At 54.8% G+C, this 14,626-nt stretch overlaps 5 protein-coding genes across 5 annotated transcripts; 3 read left to right on the forward strand and 2 right to left on the reverse strand.

The window, feature by feature from the left end:
* Nucleotides 1–174: 174 nt before the first annotated feature.
* Nucleotides 175–1,223, reverse strand: MAM_05379 (NADH-cytochrome b5 reductase; the record flags this gene model as incomplete). Its single annotated transcript, XM_040824177.1, has 2 exons — nt 175–1,113; nt 1,179–1,223. The coding sequence occupies 2 exons, from the start codon at nt 1,221–1,223 to the stop codon at nt 175–177; spliced, it is 984 nt and encodes a 327-aa protein (XP_040677889.1).
* Nucleotides 1,224–2,257: 1,034 nt separating this feature from the next.
* MAM_05380 (SH3 domain containing protein) lies at nt 2,258–3,466 on the reverse strand (the record flags this gene model as incomplete). Its single annotated transcript, XM_040824178.1, has 1 exon — nt 2,258–3,466. One exon carries the CDS (start codon nt 3,464–3,466, stop codon nt 2,258–2,260), a length of 1,209 nt encoding a protein of 402 aa, XP_040677890.1.
* A 61-nt stretch (nt 3,467–3,527) lies between these two features.
* Nucleotides 3,528–3,878, forward strand: MAM_05381 (uncharacterized protein; the record flags this gene model as incomplete). Its single annotated transcript, XM_040824179.1, has 1 exon — nt 3,528–3,878. The coding sequence occupies one exon, from the start codon at nt 3,528–3,530 to the stop codon at nt 3,876–3,878; it is 351 nt and encodes a 116-aa protein (XP_040677891.1).
* A 3,243-nt stretch (nt 3,879–7,121) lies between these two features.
* MAM_05382 (protein SSU72) lies at nt 7,122–7,957 on the forward strand (the record flags this gene model as incomplete). Its single annotated transcript, XM_040824180.1, has 2 exons — nt 7,122–7,231; nt 7,300–7,957. 2 exons carry the CDS (start codon nt 7,122–7,124, stop codon nt 7,955–7,957), a joined length of 768 nt encoding a protein of 255 aa, XP_040677892.1.
* An 867-nt stretch (nt 7,958–8,824) lies between these two features.
* On the forward strand, nt 8,825–12,181 carry MAM_05383 (uncharacterized protein; the record flags this gene model as incomplete). The annotated part of the gene is made up of 4 exons (XM_040824181.1): nt 8,825–9,693; nt 9,762–10,684; nt 10,743–11,025; nt 11,092–12,181. 4 exons carry the CDS (start codon nt 8,825–8,827, stop codon nt 12,179–12,181), a joined length of 3,165 nt encoding a protein of 1,054 aa, XP_040677893.1.
* Between the last annotated feature and the right edge of the window lie 2,445 nt (nt 12,182–14,626).

Below are 14,626 nucleotides of genomic sequence, written 5' to 3' on the forward strand. Positions count from 1 at the left end.
TGTTAGCAGACAAAACGGACCATGTTGTACCTGAAGGGATAGGATAGTCAAGTCAAATAACTCCTTGGGACTTCTTTTGGCGCTGGTAGCTCTGACAAGGGTCGGATATAAGGGCTCGCAGGGAAGCAACAACGAGGCTCTATTCAGCTATTAATCGACTTTAGGCTTAATCCTTTAGAATTTGTAGACCTGCTCTTTGCTGTAGCCAAGGTCCTTTAGAGAGCCCGAGAGCTCACCCTGGTCCTGAGGGCTGACCTTGGGCCCAGAGATGGCCTTCATCAGACCTGGGGGTCCGCAAACAAACACCTTGATGTTCTCCTCCTTGGGCTCGGGGAGCACCGTCTTGAGCAATTCCTTGGAGATGTACCCCTTGTTGCCTTGCCAGTCCTTGGGCGGCTTGTCCAGGACATAAAAGGCACGGAACCGCCGGGGGTACGTGTTCTCGAGCTCGGCGAGCTTGCTGCGGAGAAGGATGTCCTCCTCGGTGACATTGCCGAAGACGAGGGTAACCTTTGTCTTGTCGTTGGAGTTGTTGAAGATGGCCCGGCAGAGCTGGTACATGGGGGTGATGCCGGTGCCACCAGCAATGAGGCCAATATGGTCGTGCTTGTTCTCGGTCCAGGGGTACTTGGGCAGAGGGCCCTTGAAGTCAAGGCGCTGCCCGGGGACCAGGTCATGCATGTGCGTGCTCATGGGACCGTCGGGGTACTTTTTGACCAAAAGATCAAGGAAGCCCTTGTCACCTTCGTCGCTGATGGGGGTATAGGGTCGGAGTGTAGCCTTTTCGGCGTTGGGGCTCTTGTATTTGGTCAGGATAGCACTGGCAATCTGGAGGCCAGAGACCATGTCACTCTCAGGGAGTTCGAAGCGAAGACGCTTGGTATTGTGATTGACAATCTCAACATCGGCCAGCTTCAGGGAAACGAAACCCTGATCGCCGCCGGTAAAGGCGGGTTTGGCAGGAACAGCCTCCTTCACCTCGGCGGCGACGGGAGCGCTTCCACCAAAGTAGTAGTAGTAACCAGCTCCCGCGAAAGCAGCAGCACCCGCGGCATAGAGCATGGTGCTGGATCCGCCCTTTGATGACGACTCAGTCGCATATCGGCGAGCTTGCTGCTAACCCATCAGTAAAATGTGGCCACGGCCAGGTCGGATTAGCAAATGACCATGATACGCACAGTCTTGAGTGGCTGGGCCACGCGGAAAGCAGATCGAGCGAACATATTCGAAATACTGAACGTGTCTTGGCCGCGCCGGTCCAATTGAGGGGAATTGGCCAAAACGCACAGGCCTGGGCTGAGGCAGGAGGAAAACAAACGATGAAAAAAAAACAAAAAAAAAAAAAAACAAATGATGGTGCAAGAGAGGGACGCCAGAGCTCCGGCGCGGGTGTGCTTGCGGTTGCGGCTGCGGCTGCAAGCTCTCGGCGATGACGCCAGTCACGTGACTATCATTGCCCACCCCGACTGCAACGCTGCTGACGCTGCTGACACCGACGATTGATTAATAAGCGGCATTGCTCCTCGTGTAAGGGCTCAGTTGGACTTGCGTCTGGGTTTGGGCCGCTGTGCGCACGAGACGCAGAGGCAAATAAAGGTAGTCACCACTTGCAAGTAGCAAACCGAGCAAGCTGTGTCGACCAGAATACGTTTGCCATCATGCTTGACAGCTTTCAACGTGCGACGAGTTGCGCCCAAGACGGTCCCTCGAAAATAAGCACTGCCTTCTCATCACATGAAACTTGGCCAAAAATCAAAAGATCTGTAGAGACGCCAACTCATTGCCTTCACCAGAACAGCGAGAGGCCATATGCATATATTATCCTGAATCATACAAAGTCCGACCTTGACTCGCTTCGATAACGATTTGACGCCTCATCGATACGCGCCATCCACCTCTTTTACCTCGTCGTCCCCTATCCAATCTGTGGCTGCGTCTGTCCCAGCTTCATGCTTGCTCCTTCACCTCCTCCCTCAAGGTGTAAGGGGCGGGGCCTCATTTCCATCATGAGAACCATTGACAGATTATCTAACGCCGAGCGACCGATGACTCTGCATGCATGGCTCTTGTATGTAAGCATAAGACGCCGAAGCAACATGCTTCATGATATTAAAAAAAAAAAGGGCAAACGTCATCTCGTAAACAAGGTCGTCACAGCCTCGTCGAAGTTACCGCCTCCAGCAGTATTTCGGTGTCCTTTACAACATTTGAGTCTTCGTGTAGATGCAAGAAACATCCATCCCTCAACGAGGGCTTTCTACCGACTGGTCGCCTGACTGGAAGCAGCCGTCGGATGTTCTAGACCTGGCGTATTACCAGCCTCGCCATCGTTGGTTGAATCCTGACTCTCTCTGCGAGCCATCCCAGGCTCTTTGTGTTGCGGGATGGTGGGCGTGTTTGCCTGGCTACCACCACGTTGTCCGTGATAATGAATTACCTGTGGAGGCGTCTGCCCGGCCTGAATACCCAATTGTCCTGTAGGGTAGGGATTCAAATCTTTGCTTGATGTTGAAAAGACCGACACAACCGGTTGGTGATATCCATTGGTTGACGTGATGGATGGCTGTCGTTCTTTACCACTGTGTTCCGCTTGTGTGGGGGTCTCGGCTTCATTCGGGGATATGCAGCCATCCACAGGATTCCCAGTCAAGCTGTTCATGCCGCCTTCGATATCTCGGAGCAACCGTACGTACTCCTCTGGAACCAGTCCACTCTCCTGCGTCTTTGGGTCCTCCGCGACGAGCCACCCTTGTCCATGCCTGTATGAGACCCAAATGATCTGGCCCTCAACTAGGGGTAGTTCGTTTTCATTCTCGCGCTCAAAATCAAACAGGGCCACGGCCTTGCCGTGGAACTCCTCGTCGGGTGAGGTAATTGTGAACTGGTAGTCTCGTGAATAGCGAGATTCGTCAATGTCGCGGTACCCGGGTGATGATGGGGGGCTAGAGTTCTCTGACCGAGGCCGGCCGCCATCACGCTGACGGCCTCTTTGAGGATAATGGTAGCCATGGCTATGGCGTGCTTGATCAGGAGGATAGGTTACATACTCGCCACCTGGGCCGTTCGGCTCTCCTCCATGGGTCACGTAGTAGCGCTCACTACCATCTCCACTTGTTCCAACATAATATCCCCTCTCGCTGTCGTAGTTGGACGTGGTCATGATGTCGCCCTCCCGACCGGCCCGCCGCCTGCTCTGGCCAAGTGTGGCTGAACTGGACTTGTGCTTACGGTGACGGGTAGCGACGACCGGACTCTGTAGATCGTCGTCTTCGCTATAGGGCGGGCCGTCTCCGAACTGAATTGGGGGTATATCATAACCGCGAGCGAAGCCGTCTGAGCTCCACGAGTCCCATGGCATTCGTTGATCCCACGAGGCGGGAGGATCAGATAGTCTTCGGGTCTCGCTTGCGGGAGTGGTCAAGCCAGAGGGCGGCCCCGAAGGCTCGGGCGGCGGGCCGTAGTGCATCGGATGCGAAGTTGGATAGGCAAAGTCCCTCACCAAGGTGTAGGATAGGCTAGAAGGAAACATGGGAATCATGTGGGAGCCTGGGCGCGACCTTGAGGGGACGGATCCCGACGAGTACTGCGACAGCCGGCTCTTGGAAGCGTGCGACATTGGCCGAGAGAGATTGCTGCGGCGCGAAGGCGTCGATGTTGAGGTTGCCAATGGCGGCAAGGAGGCATGGTTTGCATTCGCTGAAGGGGACGAGCCTTGTGGCTGGGAGACTGGGGAGGATGAGGCATTCGTCATGGTGGCGGTCGCGGTCATTCCCCGCAGGGTAGCACAGGGAGGCCAGGTGACAATAGCCAAGAACGAGGGGAGCAGGAGCCCGGAGGATACGACGGCCGAGACGATGGTTTCCAGAAAGGTTGAGTGATGAGTTATCTTAGGCGTAGTCGAGGATTGCAGAGCCGCGCAAGACGAGACCCCGCAGGCGGGGCCCAAGCGACGATTACGATGTTGCACGTCTGGGAGGACAGAATTGCGGCAATGGTATCGGTGCGATGGCGAGGAAGATGACGACTATCGCCGATGAAGTCGGTCGGTCGGGCAAGCAAATACTAAATGCCAACACCTGGACAAGGAGTGAAGTCCCAGGCCTGGGCGTCGAAGCAGCTGAAGCGGTGTCGGGCAAGTGACGGCGGTCGAGAAAAAAACAGGCAAGAGGCGCGCCTGCGCCTGGTCGAGAAACGGATCGTGGTTTGGAAGATTGAAGCGGACCGAGGTGTGGACTTGAGGACACCGGACGAGACGGAGAAGGTTAAGGAATCGACCAACTTGACCGAGTTGGCGACGGAAATAATTCGGCGCGGCACCAGTTGACCACTTGCCATTTGACTCGGAGGCGTCGCGGGCTCAACTCGACTCGACTGCCATGTTGATGTCTGTACTCCGTATTGTCCTACCTCTAAGTACCGGGAGGTAGCGGGTACCTAGGTACCCAAGTACCTGGTCAGTCGCATGTCGCTGGTACTTGAGCACGCACCCTAGAGTCGGCTTGCAGTACGGAGTACGGAGTACCAGCAATTCCGTTGGAAAATGAAATTTTTATGGAGTACTACCTACTCCTTAATATGCACTTGATTGCCCAGGTAGGTCTCCAGGAAGTGAAGACTTGGTCGGTGCCAGCCTACCACACAATTGCTGGCATTGTCGATGTCGTTGGCACCATCACGGGCTCGCCGGTGCCAGATTCGAGGCGCCGGTCCGCCAGCCGCCGAGAGCGCTGGGCCTGGCACTGCACCGACATCTCGAAGCACTGCGCCCCCCACCCCCTGGCTGCGGACCAGCCTCAAAGGACTCGGAACCAGAGAAGGTACGGAGTACTCCGTAGATGCTTGCATGCGTGGTGCAGCGGCAAGTGACCAATGACCAGTGCCCAGTGACCAGTGCCCAGTGACCAATGACCAATGAAGAGGCCAACTGGCAACAACCAATAACCAGTCGCGAGCGCCCGCCCTGACCGCCCAGGCAGACCGGGTTGACTTGGACAGCATCGCGGACGCTTACCCATTACCTTTTTTTTCTTTTTTTTTTTTGGCATGGACGCATCACGTCTGGTCAATTTCTTCCGTGTCCTCTCGAGAAGTCTTTTCCGGTGCCCTCAAGAGTCAAGACCCCTTTGGCATGTACATACCACATAGTCATGGACTTACGGCAATGCGGCAAGCTGGATACGTCCTGGCCCTCCAATCCGGCACTACAACGTCAAACAAAACAGTTTTCGTCTCAATTCACCCCGGAGCCTGGCCTTGGTCTTGGTGCCTGCCCACGGCTACTGACGAAATTGCAAGTACTTATCCGTACTCACGAACAAATTACTACAATACAAGTTACATGAGGCAATGATTGCTTTGCGGCGTTCACCAGGCCAAGGTTTCGAATCCTCCATCCCGCCCGGGTACTCTCGGTCGACCACGGCATCTTGTTGATGCCTGCGGCTGTCTTGCTGTTCCAACTTGAAATCAGACCCCTGTTGCGGGGTAGGTGATTGCCCTCCAGTCAATGTTGAGGGTGTACATGCAACCATAGCTAAAGATGCCAATCCCACTATGGCGGTTCCGAGGCGGTTGATGAGCTGGTCCCTTCAGCCTCGCACCCAGATATACGTACATCATACATGGGTCTGGGAACTGTCGTACATATCAGGCGTGTTGGCTTTCTTGCAAGACTGAGCTGGCTTGACAATTCAGTCACAAGCTGAAGATGACGACATCCCGCACAGTCACCGACTGTCACTTAGAGGCCAAAGGGGAAAAAAACTTACTCATCTTCAAGACGTGCGTGTCATGACTGAAGTTTTGTTTTCACCGGAGACGAGGTATGGGGACTGGAGGCCTTACTCCAGGGAGACATGACGGACTTACATCCTGACAAGAAATCATCCCTGCCGACACCACGTGAGATGCTGAGTAGAGAGATTTGCTGACTTTGAGATTCATCGCCATGATGCGCAGTGACGACCACGGAGCACCTATGCATGTAATACAGGAGTGCTCCTCATTACGGAGTACATGACGCTGAAACTGAGGATGCCATGCATGCATTTGACGAGCTGCTCGAGCGAAATTTGCTTTTGGCGTCGACATCCAGCTTAGCTGAACTTGCCATGGATGCCGGCCGCCCCCCAGGATTCGGCATGACCCAGAGAACGAGGGAGATGAGATTCTAGCTCAGATCCCAGCAAACAGCATGACGACAATTAAAGCAAGCCATACTCCTTAACAGGAGCATAATATAATAGCACATCTATCTGTTGCTTAGAACCCGGCGAGCTTGATGAGCCTGGGGCTGCTACGGGGTGGACAAAAACGACCAGTCACTGCCTATTTTTAGACCCCCGGATCATTTAAAAACGAAAGAGAATTTGCTGATTGGCCAATGCAGGGCCTTCAATTTGTTTCAGGTCATGCACATGGCCACAGGCCAATCACAGCTTGCTCCACTCTGTCGCTCCTCTATGTGGGGGCCACCTGCGGTTCATTCCAATCTTCGCCTCTCCCAGGTACTCCGCACCTCTTAGGGTCGATAGCCGCCGGCGTTTAGCCGATCGTGCGTCCAGCCTCAACCCCCCACACGTGAGGTGCTCACTCCCCACAACCACACGTCTAGCTTTTCCGACTCCAAGCTCGAATCACCAAACATCCATCCCCAACCGACATCAACCACGCGCGACTGACCACCCCAGCGCAGCACTTGGAGCAGATGATGCCTATGCCGCACCTGCTAGGCTACCGGAAGCTCCTCGGCGACGCGCCAAATACGATTACACTTGAACCTGTCTGATTCTGGGCAAGCCGAAACAGGTACGTCAAGTGTGAAGGCTCTGAAGCTCTGCCGAGCCGACCTTGTTCGTGATGATATCAAACTATTGGAGCTGTCTGAACTCCCATGTTGAAAGACATTTTATACGCAACTTGAAATATCTGAACATCCCCCCCTTCCCTTTTATTTGTAAAAAAAAAAAGTCAGGTTCTCTTGACAAGCTGCAGCATAGACACGTTAAAACTAATGACAACCGTTCCACCTCAGCTGTTCGCCTAGGGCACTGAAACATGTGATTGAGGGGCCAGTTGAGCTTTATTCCTCTACCGAGCTTGTTCCCTGACACCAAGTCAACATGGCAGTTGCAAACGGAGCCGCAGAGGTTGCTCCTCAGAATGGCGCTGGTGACAGCACCGGCGGATACAAGTTGAAATTCTGCACCGTGTGCGCTAGTAATCAAAACAGGTAGTCTCCCCCAAGCCCGAATGACTTGAGTCAAGAGGCCAAACCTGGCATCTAACCCGCACGCTCAGGTCTATGGAAGCTCATCTGCGACTATCTCAAGCCGAATATCCAGTCATATCCTTTGGTACCGGATCCCTAGTCCGCTTGCCCGGGCCGACCATCACGCAGCCCAACGTGTACCAATTCAACAAGACCTCGTACGACAGCATGTACAAAGAACTGGAATCAAAGGACGGGCGCCTGTACAAGGCCAATGGCATTTTGAACATGCTGGACAGAAATCGTGGTGTCAAGTGGGGGCCGGAGCGCTGGCAGGATTGGGCCGTCGGTATCCCCAGACTTCAGCATTCCGCCGACAAGGGCGGTGAGGGAGTGGAGGGTGGCGTTGTAGATGTCGTTTTTACGTGCGAAGAACGCTGCTGGGACGCCGTCATCGACGACCTTCTCAGCAGAGGGTCCCCGTTGAACCGCCCCGTCCACGTCATCAACGTGGACATCAAGGACAATCATGAGGAGGCTCATATCGGCGGTCAGGGCATTCTGGATCTAGCCAACTCGCTCAACGCGGCTGCCAGGGAGGAGAGGCAAGCAATTGGCGCCGCGGCCTTTGAAAGCGGGAGTGCCTCGAGCCGAGCTGCTTTTGACGAGAGGGTGCCTGAAATACTCGGTGCCTGGCAAGAAAGATGGCCAAACTTGCCGTCAACATGGACCTTGGCATGGTTCTAGACGAGCGACTGAAGCTGAGCCGGGGAGGCAGGGCACACGCAGCCTTGTGGTGTGTTTGATCGCGAGCGGCCAACTCATTTGCTCGAGCCACGTGTACATTTCGTCACAATGCCCCTTTTAGCACCGACTTGTATATGTGTCCCGTGCCTCTGTGCAGTATCACGCATGTGGCATTCGCGAGTCCGTCCCACCGTCAAGAGCAAAACAATTATAATCCGTGACCTGCGCCTACCGTCCACGTCTAGTCTACGCCCCTCAATGGCGGCCTACTTGCTCCATCGCAGGCCGAGCGACTTCTTTATCTGCATACGACAGCACGCTGGAATCCAAGTCGCACAACGCGACACAACCCGTACGCACCGAGCACCACATGTGTCCGCTGGCCGTAGCAGAACCTTGGTGCCACTGGGATTACATTGCGGGCATCCGCAGAAATGGACTGGTCGACAGGCGCCACGGCTTCGCTGGCGTGGGGTGCGTGGCATCATTTGAATAGCCAACGCCTCGCCTTGCGTCGCGCCGCGTCTCCATCTCAACGACGATGGCGAAGCTCCCGAGCGCGAACGCGGCCGAGCCGGAAGGCCTCATCCCACCACCAACCCTGAGACATGATAAACCCGCGACTACCTACCCAGGCAGTCGAACAGCGCGCCGACCTCGTCATCCAAGAAACGGAAAATAATGCAGGATGGACGGGCATACCAAGCGCGACGACATGTTGCAACGTGTCTTGAGCAAGGCCGGGCTCGATCCGCCCACCTTGATCATAATGCTCAAGTTAGACCCGGCCCGTCTCGTCACCCAGGCATATCACATTAATGATTTCGCTTTGGCAGGGGCTCGATCCCGCCGCTCGTTGGTATCGCCATGTACCAGTCGCCCACGATATCCGCGTACTTCACCACACAGGGGTATCTCATACCCATCGTGTCCGTTCTCGCCGTCGCCAGCCTGCCCCGAGACAAATTCACACAGACCTTGATCCTCGACGTGCTCTTCATCTGCGTGGCCGCTGCCGTATCCCTCCTGGCGATGTGGTCTTCCGTCCAAGCACGCATCCATACCTCCCCGTCCGCTGCTCATGGGCCGATACGTGCACCGCTGCCGTATAATTCGTCCCAGTCGGCTGTATGTGCCGTGTGGTTGTTTGTGAATATCTGGCTCGCGAACCTCGTTCGGGCCAAGATGCCTTCCTTCAACCTGCCTGCCGTCATATACAGCATCTTGGTGAATACCAGCCTGACGGCGGGTCCTACAATTGACACGACGACGGCAGCCGAGGCCTTTGTCAGAGAGTTGCTGCTAGCAAATTTATTTGGTATGGGGCTAGCCGCGGGCGTTTGTTACTTCGTCTTCCCTTTGAGCAGCCGCATGGTGGTAATGGACGAGTTCGGGCAGCTGATCGGCCTCTTGAGAAAGGTGGTGCGTCTGCAGGCTGAGCGCGTTGCCGCCTGGGCACACGCAGAAGAGCAACCGACTGCGGAAACGACTACGGAGCATGGTGAGGAGCAACACATGTCGCAGTGGCGGAAAGCCGTGATGACGAGGGGCAAGGCCAAACTAGGGGCTGCAGCGACGGCGACTGGCCTGTCCGAGACGACCAGGGATATACGCCGCTTGGCTGGCAAGCTATATGGCGACATCGCCTTTGCCAAGAGAGATGTGGCTTGGGGCAAGCTGGACAGTACTGACCTGGCGGATATGTTCAAGCTCATGTATACTATCACGATTCCGCTGTGAGTCACCCCCACGCTTCCTGCTTGGAGATTTGAAAAGCAGCTCACAAAAGTAAAGTCGCGATAAGCACTGGCATAGGCGTCTTGGAGGAAGCCCACTTTCGTGGACCGGAAGTCAGCGACAGACCGGTGGGACGGAACCGGGAGAGAAGCGCAAAGGCATCGATATGGATTCAGATGGCTGAGAAAATACGCCCATCATTCCAGCGCCTCACAGAACCGATCGAACAAGGGCTTGAACATGCTGGCATCTGCCTTGAAATCCTCCCCGGGTCGAGGCACGGCAACGGAGACGGCCATTTTCGAGCTGATGTTGAGGGGCGGGGAGGCCAGATCCATCCGGGAGATGAACGGTTGCGTGTCGTCAACGCCCACGCCCGCGATATATACATGCAAGAGGGCAACGCCCTCCAAGACTGGCTTTGCGAGCGGCTGCAGACGGTCGACGAAGACGATGCTTCTCAATCGCGACGCTTGACGGCTGAAGACGATGGCTTGGCCAGCGATCACTCTCAGCTCTGGGTGAGCGTATACCTGGAACAACTGATGTTCACTGCGAGCGAAGCAACTCAAAACCTTGTGGTGTTTGCCGACCGCAAGGTCAGCGAGGGCACGATGAAGCATAAACGACTGGTCTTGCCCTCCAAATACCGCCTATGGGGATGGCTGAAAAGTGTCGCACGGAAGAGGAACTCGGGCGCAGCACAAAATCCCGAGGTCTTGGAACCACAAGACGACTATTATGGAGATTTTTTTTGGCCGAAGAAGGATCCCGAACGCCTCCCCCCGCGCGGGACCTGGCAACACATCGGAGTCTTGTTAGGCAAGGTCTCGAGTGTCTTGGGATCCAAGGAATCGGCCTTTGGATTCAGAGTTGCTTGTGCCGCCATGTCGGTGAGCATTTTGGCCTTCCTGGAGAAGACGCAAAGCTTCTTCCAAGAGCAAAGGCTGCTGTGGGCCATGTTCACCATTGCGCTGGGCATGACAATGAGTACGTTTCACATCTACCACGTCCGAGATTTGAGCGTTTGCGACTCATCGTTTCACAGCTTCTGGCCAGTCTATCTTTGGCTTCTTTTGTCGAGTTGGCGCGACATGTGTAGCCATGGCTTCGTCAATCGCCATCTGGTACATACCAGACCAAAAGACGCCTGGAATTATTGTGCTCTTGTGGTTATTCATCTTTGTCGAGAACTATTTCATCAAATTCCCCCAGCTTGCAACCCCTGTCATAATCACAGTTACGACCCAGCTCGTCATCGTCGGCTACGAGCTACAGGTGAGAACGCTCGGCGAGGCCGTGGCCACTCGTTCAGGGCAGCCGTATTATCCGTACGCTCTCTCTCACAGTCAGTTCACTTTGTAATGTTGCCGCGGAGCTAATGCAACGTTTGGTAGAATCTACCTACTGGGCCCGTACCGGCTCGCCTGCATAGCCGGCGGGAGCCTTGTCGCGTTCTTTTGGACCTTTTTCCCTTGCCCCTTGACAGATCGTACTTGGCTCAGGCAGGATTTGTCTGCAATCATGTACTTGCTCGGCAGCTATTTCGGTGTGCTGAGTTCGACAATGGAAGCGCAGCTCCGCGGGGAAGCCGGGCGCAACGATTCAGAGGCGTCACCGATCCGCCGCCTTGTGAAAGATCGCCGCAAGATTTTCGGTAAAGTCATGCGTCTCCTCTCCTCCATTGAATCTCATATCAGGTGGCAGCGATGGGAGCCCAGCATAGGCGGCAGTTTTCCAACCGCGGCGTACGAAGAGATGTTTACGCGCGTTACCCGCATCACGGGGTATGTGATGTTGATGAGTTATGCCTTGGCTGACGCACCGTTGACAGAGACGTATGGCCACGGTGGGAGAGATGGACAAGAGGCAGCCGGAGTATCAGGTGTCGACGTAGAAGCGCAAGATAAACGGGAAAGCCCGCCGAGCGTGAAAGTTTTGCAACGAACAGAGTTGATGCACCACACGGTTCCCTCAACGCTAATCATGTTGTCAAACGCGTTGCTTTCGGGTCAGAGATTGCCGCCTTTCCTTCCCATGCCTCAACATGGTGGCACCACAGCAAATCGGAAGCTGCAGCCGGAAATTACCGCCATCCTAGCATCCAGAGGAGATGGCAATTCAACGCTGCCTTCCTCAACGCGCGCCTTGAAGATGATAGATCTCCGCCAGCAGCGACACAGCCCGACCTCGAAGCAAAACACCACGAGTGGCTGTCAACCTCCAAGAGACGATGTGCGAGGTGCAAGCGACGGCAATTCTATTTCAACTCAGCTTCGCATATACCTCCTAACGCAGGTATGCGGCGCATTAGTGTGCAACCAAGTTGAGGGTTTGGCGCGTGTAGTGGGCAGATTGGTAGGCGTTGTGGACTTTGGTTCCCCCATTGATGCTGGCAATGAGGACGTTGATGTCGACGACGATGCAGCAAGTCACAAGCTTGAGAAGCCAGGATCCAAGGACATTGCAGCTGCTACGCGTTTCTGAGCGGCGAGCATTGGCGAGACCATCGGGATGATGAAGCACGTGTCATGAGCCTCTGTTTGTGTACGTTATCCTCCTTAAGTCAAGATGATGGAATGGAAAGATGGGAATATTATGCTATTGGCGACGCCAATTAGCATGTGTCTTGCGACCCCAGCTCGTCAGCCCGCAGCTGTTATGCCGAGCCAGCCATTACCAAATCAAGCCTGGCCACGTTTAACAACAAGGCAAGGAGCAATTCGCATTGCAGTCTCAACGTGGAAACCTGGATACAAATGTTCTCTGGGGTTCCACGAAGACCTGCAAAAATTGTGGGAGCCTGCGGAAGACGCGGTCCCCATGCCACCACATGTCCGGTGCCACCTATCGGGTTCCCGGTGGTAGGAGGATCTTGCGAAGGCCAAGATGGTACGGCCCTCCCTCTCGTTCCGGAATGCAAAAGCTTAGCGAATAGCTTCTTTGCTTTGATTACGCCAGACTGTTTCTCCACGATGTATGTACTCTGATGTAAATGTCGATGTTAGTTCCCCTAGTGGTGAAGCCAAGCACGGGGCATGCATGCATGACCTGAAGTATTGCCTGACTTTGATATCGCTGGAGTGAAGAAAACTCGGGATAGGCAGGAGCGTCATAGCCAATGGCGGTGCGTTTCTTGCCCGTGAATTTTTTGTGCTTGGATAAAACTTGGCTTCAAACAGTGGGCCGATGCTGCCCGCGAGCTAAACGAGCATGTTAGGCGTCCGGATATCTTCAAGTTGTCGTCACGTCCAAGACATCGGATTTTCGTCGCCATATACGTACTATCTGGGACCCACGATAACTAACATCTGGTACGCCAAAGATCTGTTGCCTTGCTCATTGACTTGGAAAGGTTGATTTTCGTGACCTGGACTCGAATTGGATCAGTTCTAAGCAGGGATGCTCCATGGCTTCAAGCAGTGGTTCGCAGTGGTTCTACGTCAAGAGGGGCTTTTTGTAAGCTGGAAACAGTAAACGGGCTCTGCAGAATCGAATGCTCCCTCGCGAGGCCAGGCACAGCTGAAGAATGCCAAGAGACCGAAGGCCTGCGGAGTTGCTTGGCAGGCCAGCACGTTGTCGAAGTGATGGGGCAACCAAAAGTCTTATTTCCCAAGCGCGACTTGAACATCTCTTGTCGGGAACTTGTCACATCGATCGAGTAGGATTGAGATGGGACGATAAGACTGATCCCCCGTATCGAGAGTCTCGTCTCGTGCAGACTGAGCCAATTAGGGGCCGTCGACTTGTCGCGGATGATTGGACCGAGACTGCCTGAGCGTGACACTGGCGGCATACTAAGCCAGGGGCAGCAAGCCACTAAGAAGATGCCGCGCTGTTTCGCGCCCTCTGCAGCAGACGCGCCCATTATTACTCTGCCTTATGACTGCGGCCAGCAACTCGTCGTCACTGGAGCGCCCGATCCGCAGTCAGATCAAGCCCATGCCCACGATCCACCATGGAACAGAAAGCTGCTAAAGCCGTGAGTGGGTTCATGTTAGTAATAGGGGCGATGCGAATAGGCCAAGGGAGAGCAAGCACTCACAAGTTTGGAAAGGGCAAAGAAGGACGACATGACATTGCATCAGCAAAAAACCTGCAGAGTGATGCTGACTGACTGGCCGCAATCCCATGGGAAAGGACCACCAGCCGCTCCTTCCCTCACAGAGAAGAACCAATCACGTTTGCCTTCCTATCCCGAATGTCGTCTTTCCCATCGCCTGGTCCAAAAATCAATTAATAATTCATTGCCTGTGCCCATTGAGTCTCGCCTCAACCCTGTAATTACAATGGGATTTACTCCTCTCTTGTCTACTCCGTACGCCAGGCTGTCATCTTCATCACTTCCTCGCTGTCGCAGTCCCTACCGATTCACGCAGAGACCGCTGTAAGGAGGCATACGTACGACTTATTTGTCCTTTCCTTCACAGACCCCAGCCCAAATCAACCCGCCGACCGTCCTTCTCGAAAACTTGGGTTCCGTCCTCCGTGCGGCCCCCCTGACAGGGGAGCGGGCTCATTTCCCGTCGTTCAGCCTGCTGCAGGCACGCGTTCATTGTACCGCCCCCCTTTTTTGACTCCGTTCTGGAGCCTGCTCTGGAAGCAAGGTGCGAGACTGGGACTTTCAAAACTACCTAGGGGGAACTTTACTACGGAGTGCTCCGTACTCCGTACTCCGTACAAGGCTTCGAATTGGCGGTCACGACTGGGGATCCCTCGAGTCTCATCCCTGCTCCCGCCCTGTCGTTTCACGGCCCCAGTCACCAAGTTGCGGCCGACTTTTGCCAACGGCTAAAATTACAAGCTTGTGGACAACTCTGATCTGTCTAGCCGCTGACGCTCTACGCCGTACCGTACTAAGGAGGAACACTAGCTGCCAGTGCTGGTGCTGGTGCTGTCTCGACGCGTAAACCCATTTCCGTCGACCGCAGC

This window comes from Metarhizium album (assembly GCF_000804445.1).
Source record: "Metarhizium album ARSEF 1941 chromosome Unknown scaffold_13, whole genome shotgun sequence".
Taxonomy (NCBI): domain Eukaryota; kingdom Fungi; phylum Ascomycota; class Sordariomycetes; order Hypocreales; family Clavicipitaceae; genus Metarhizium; species Metarhizium album.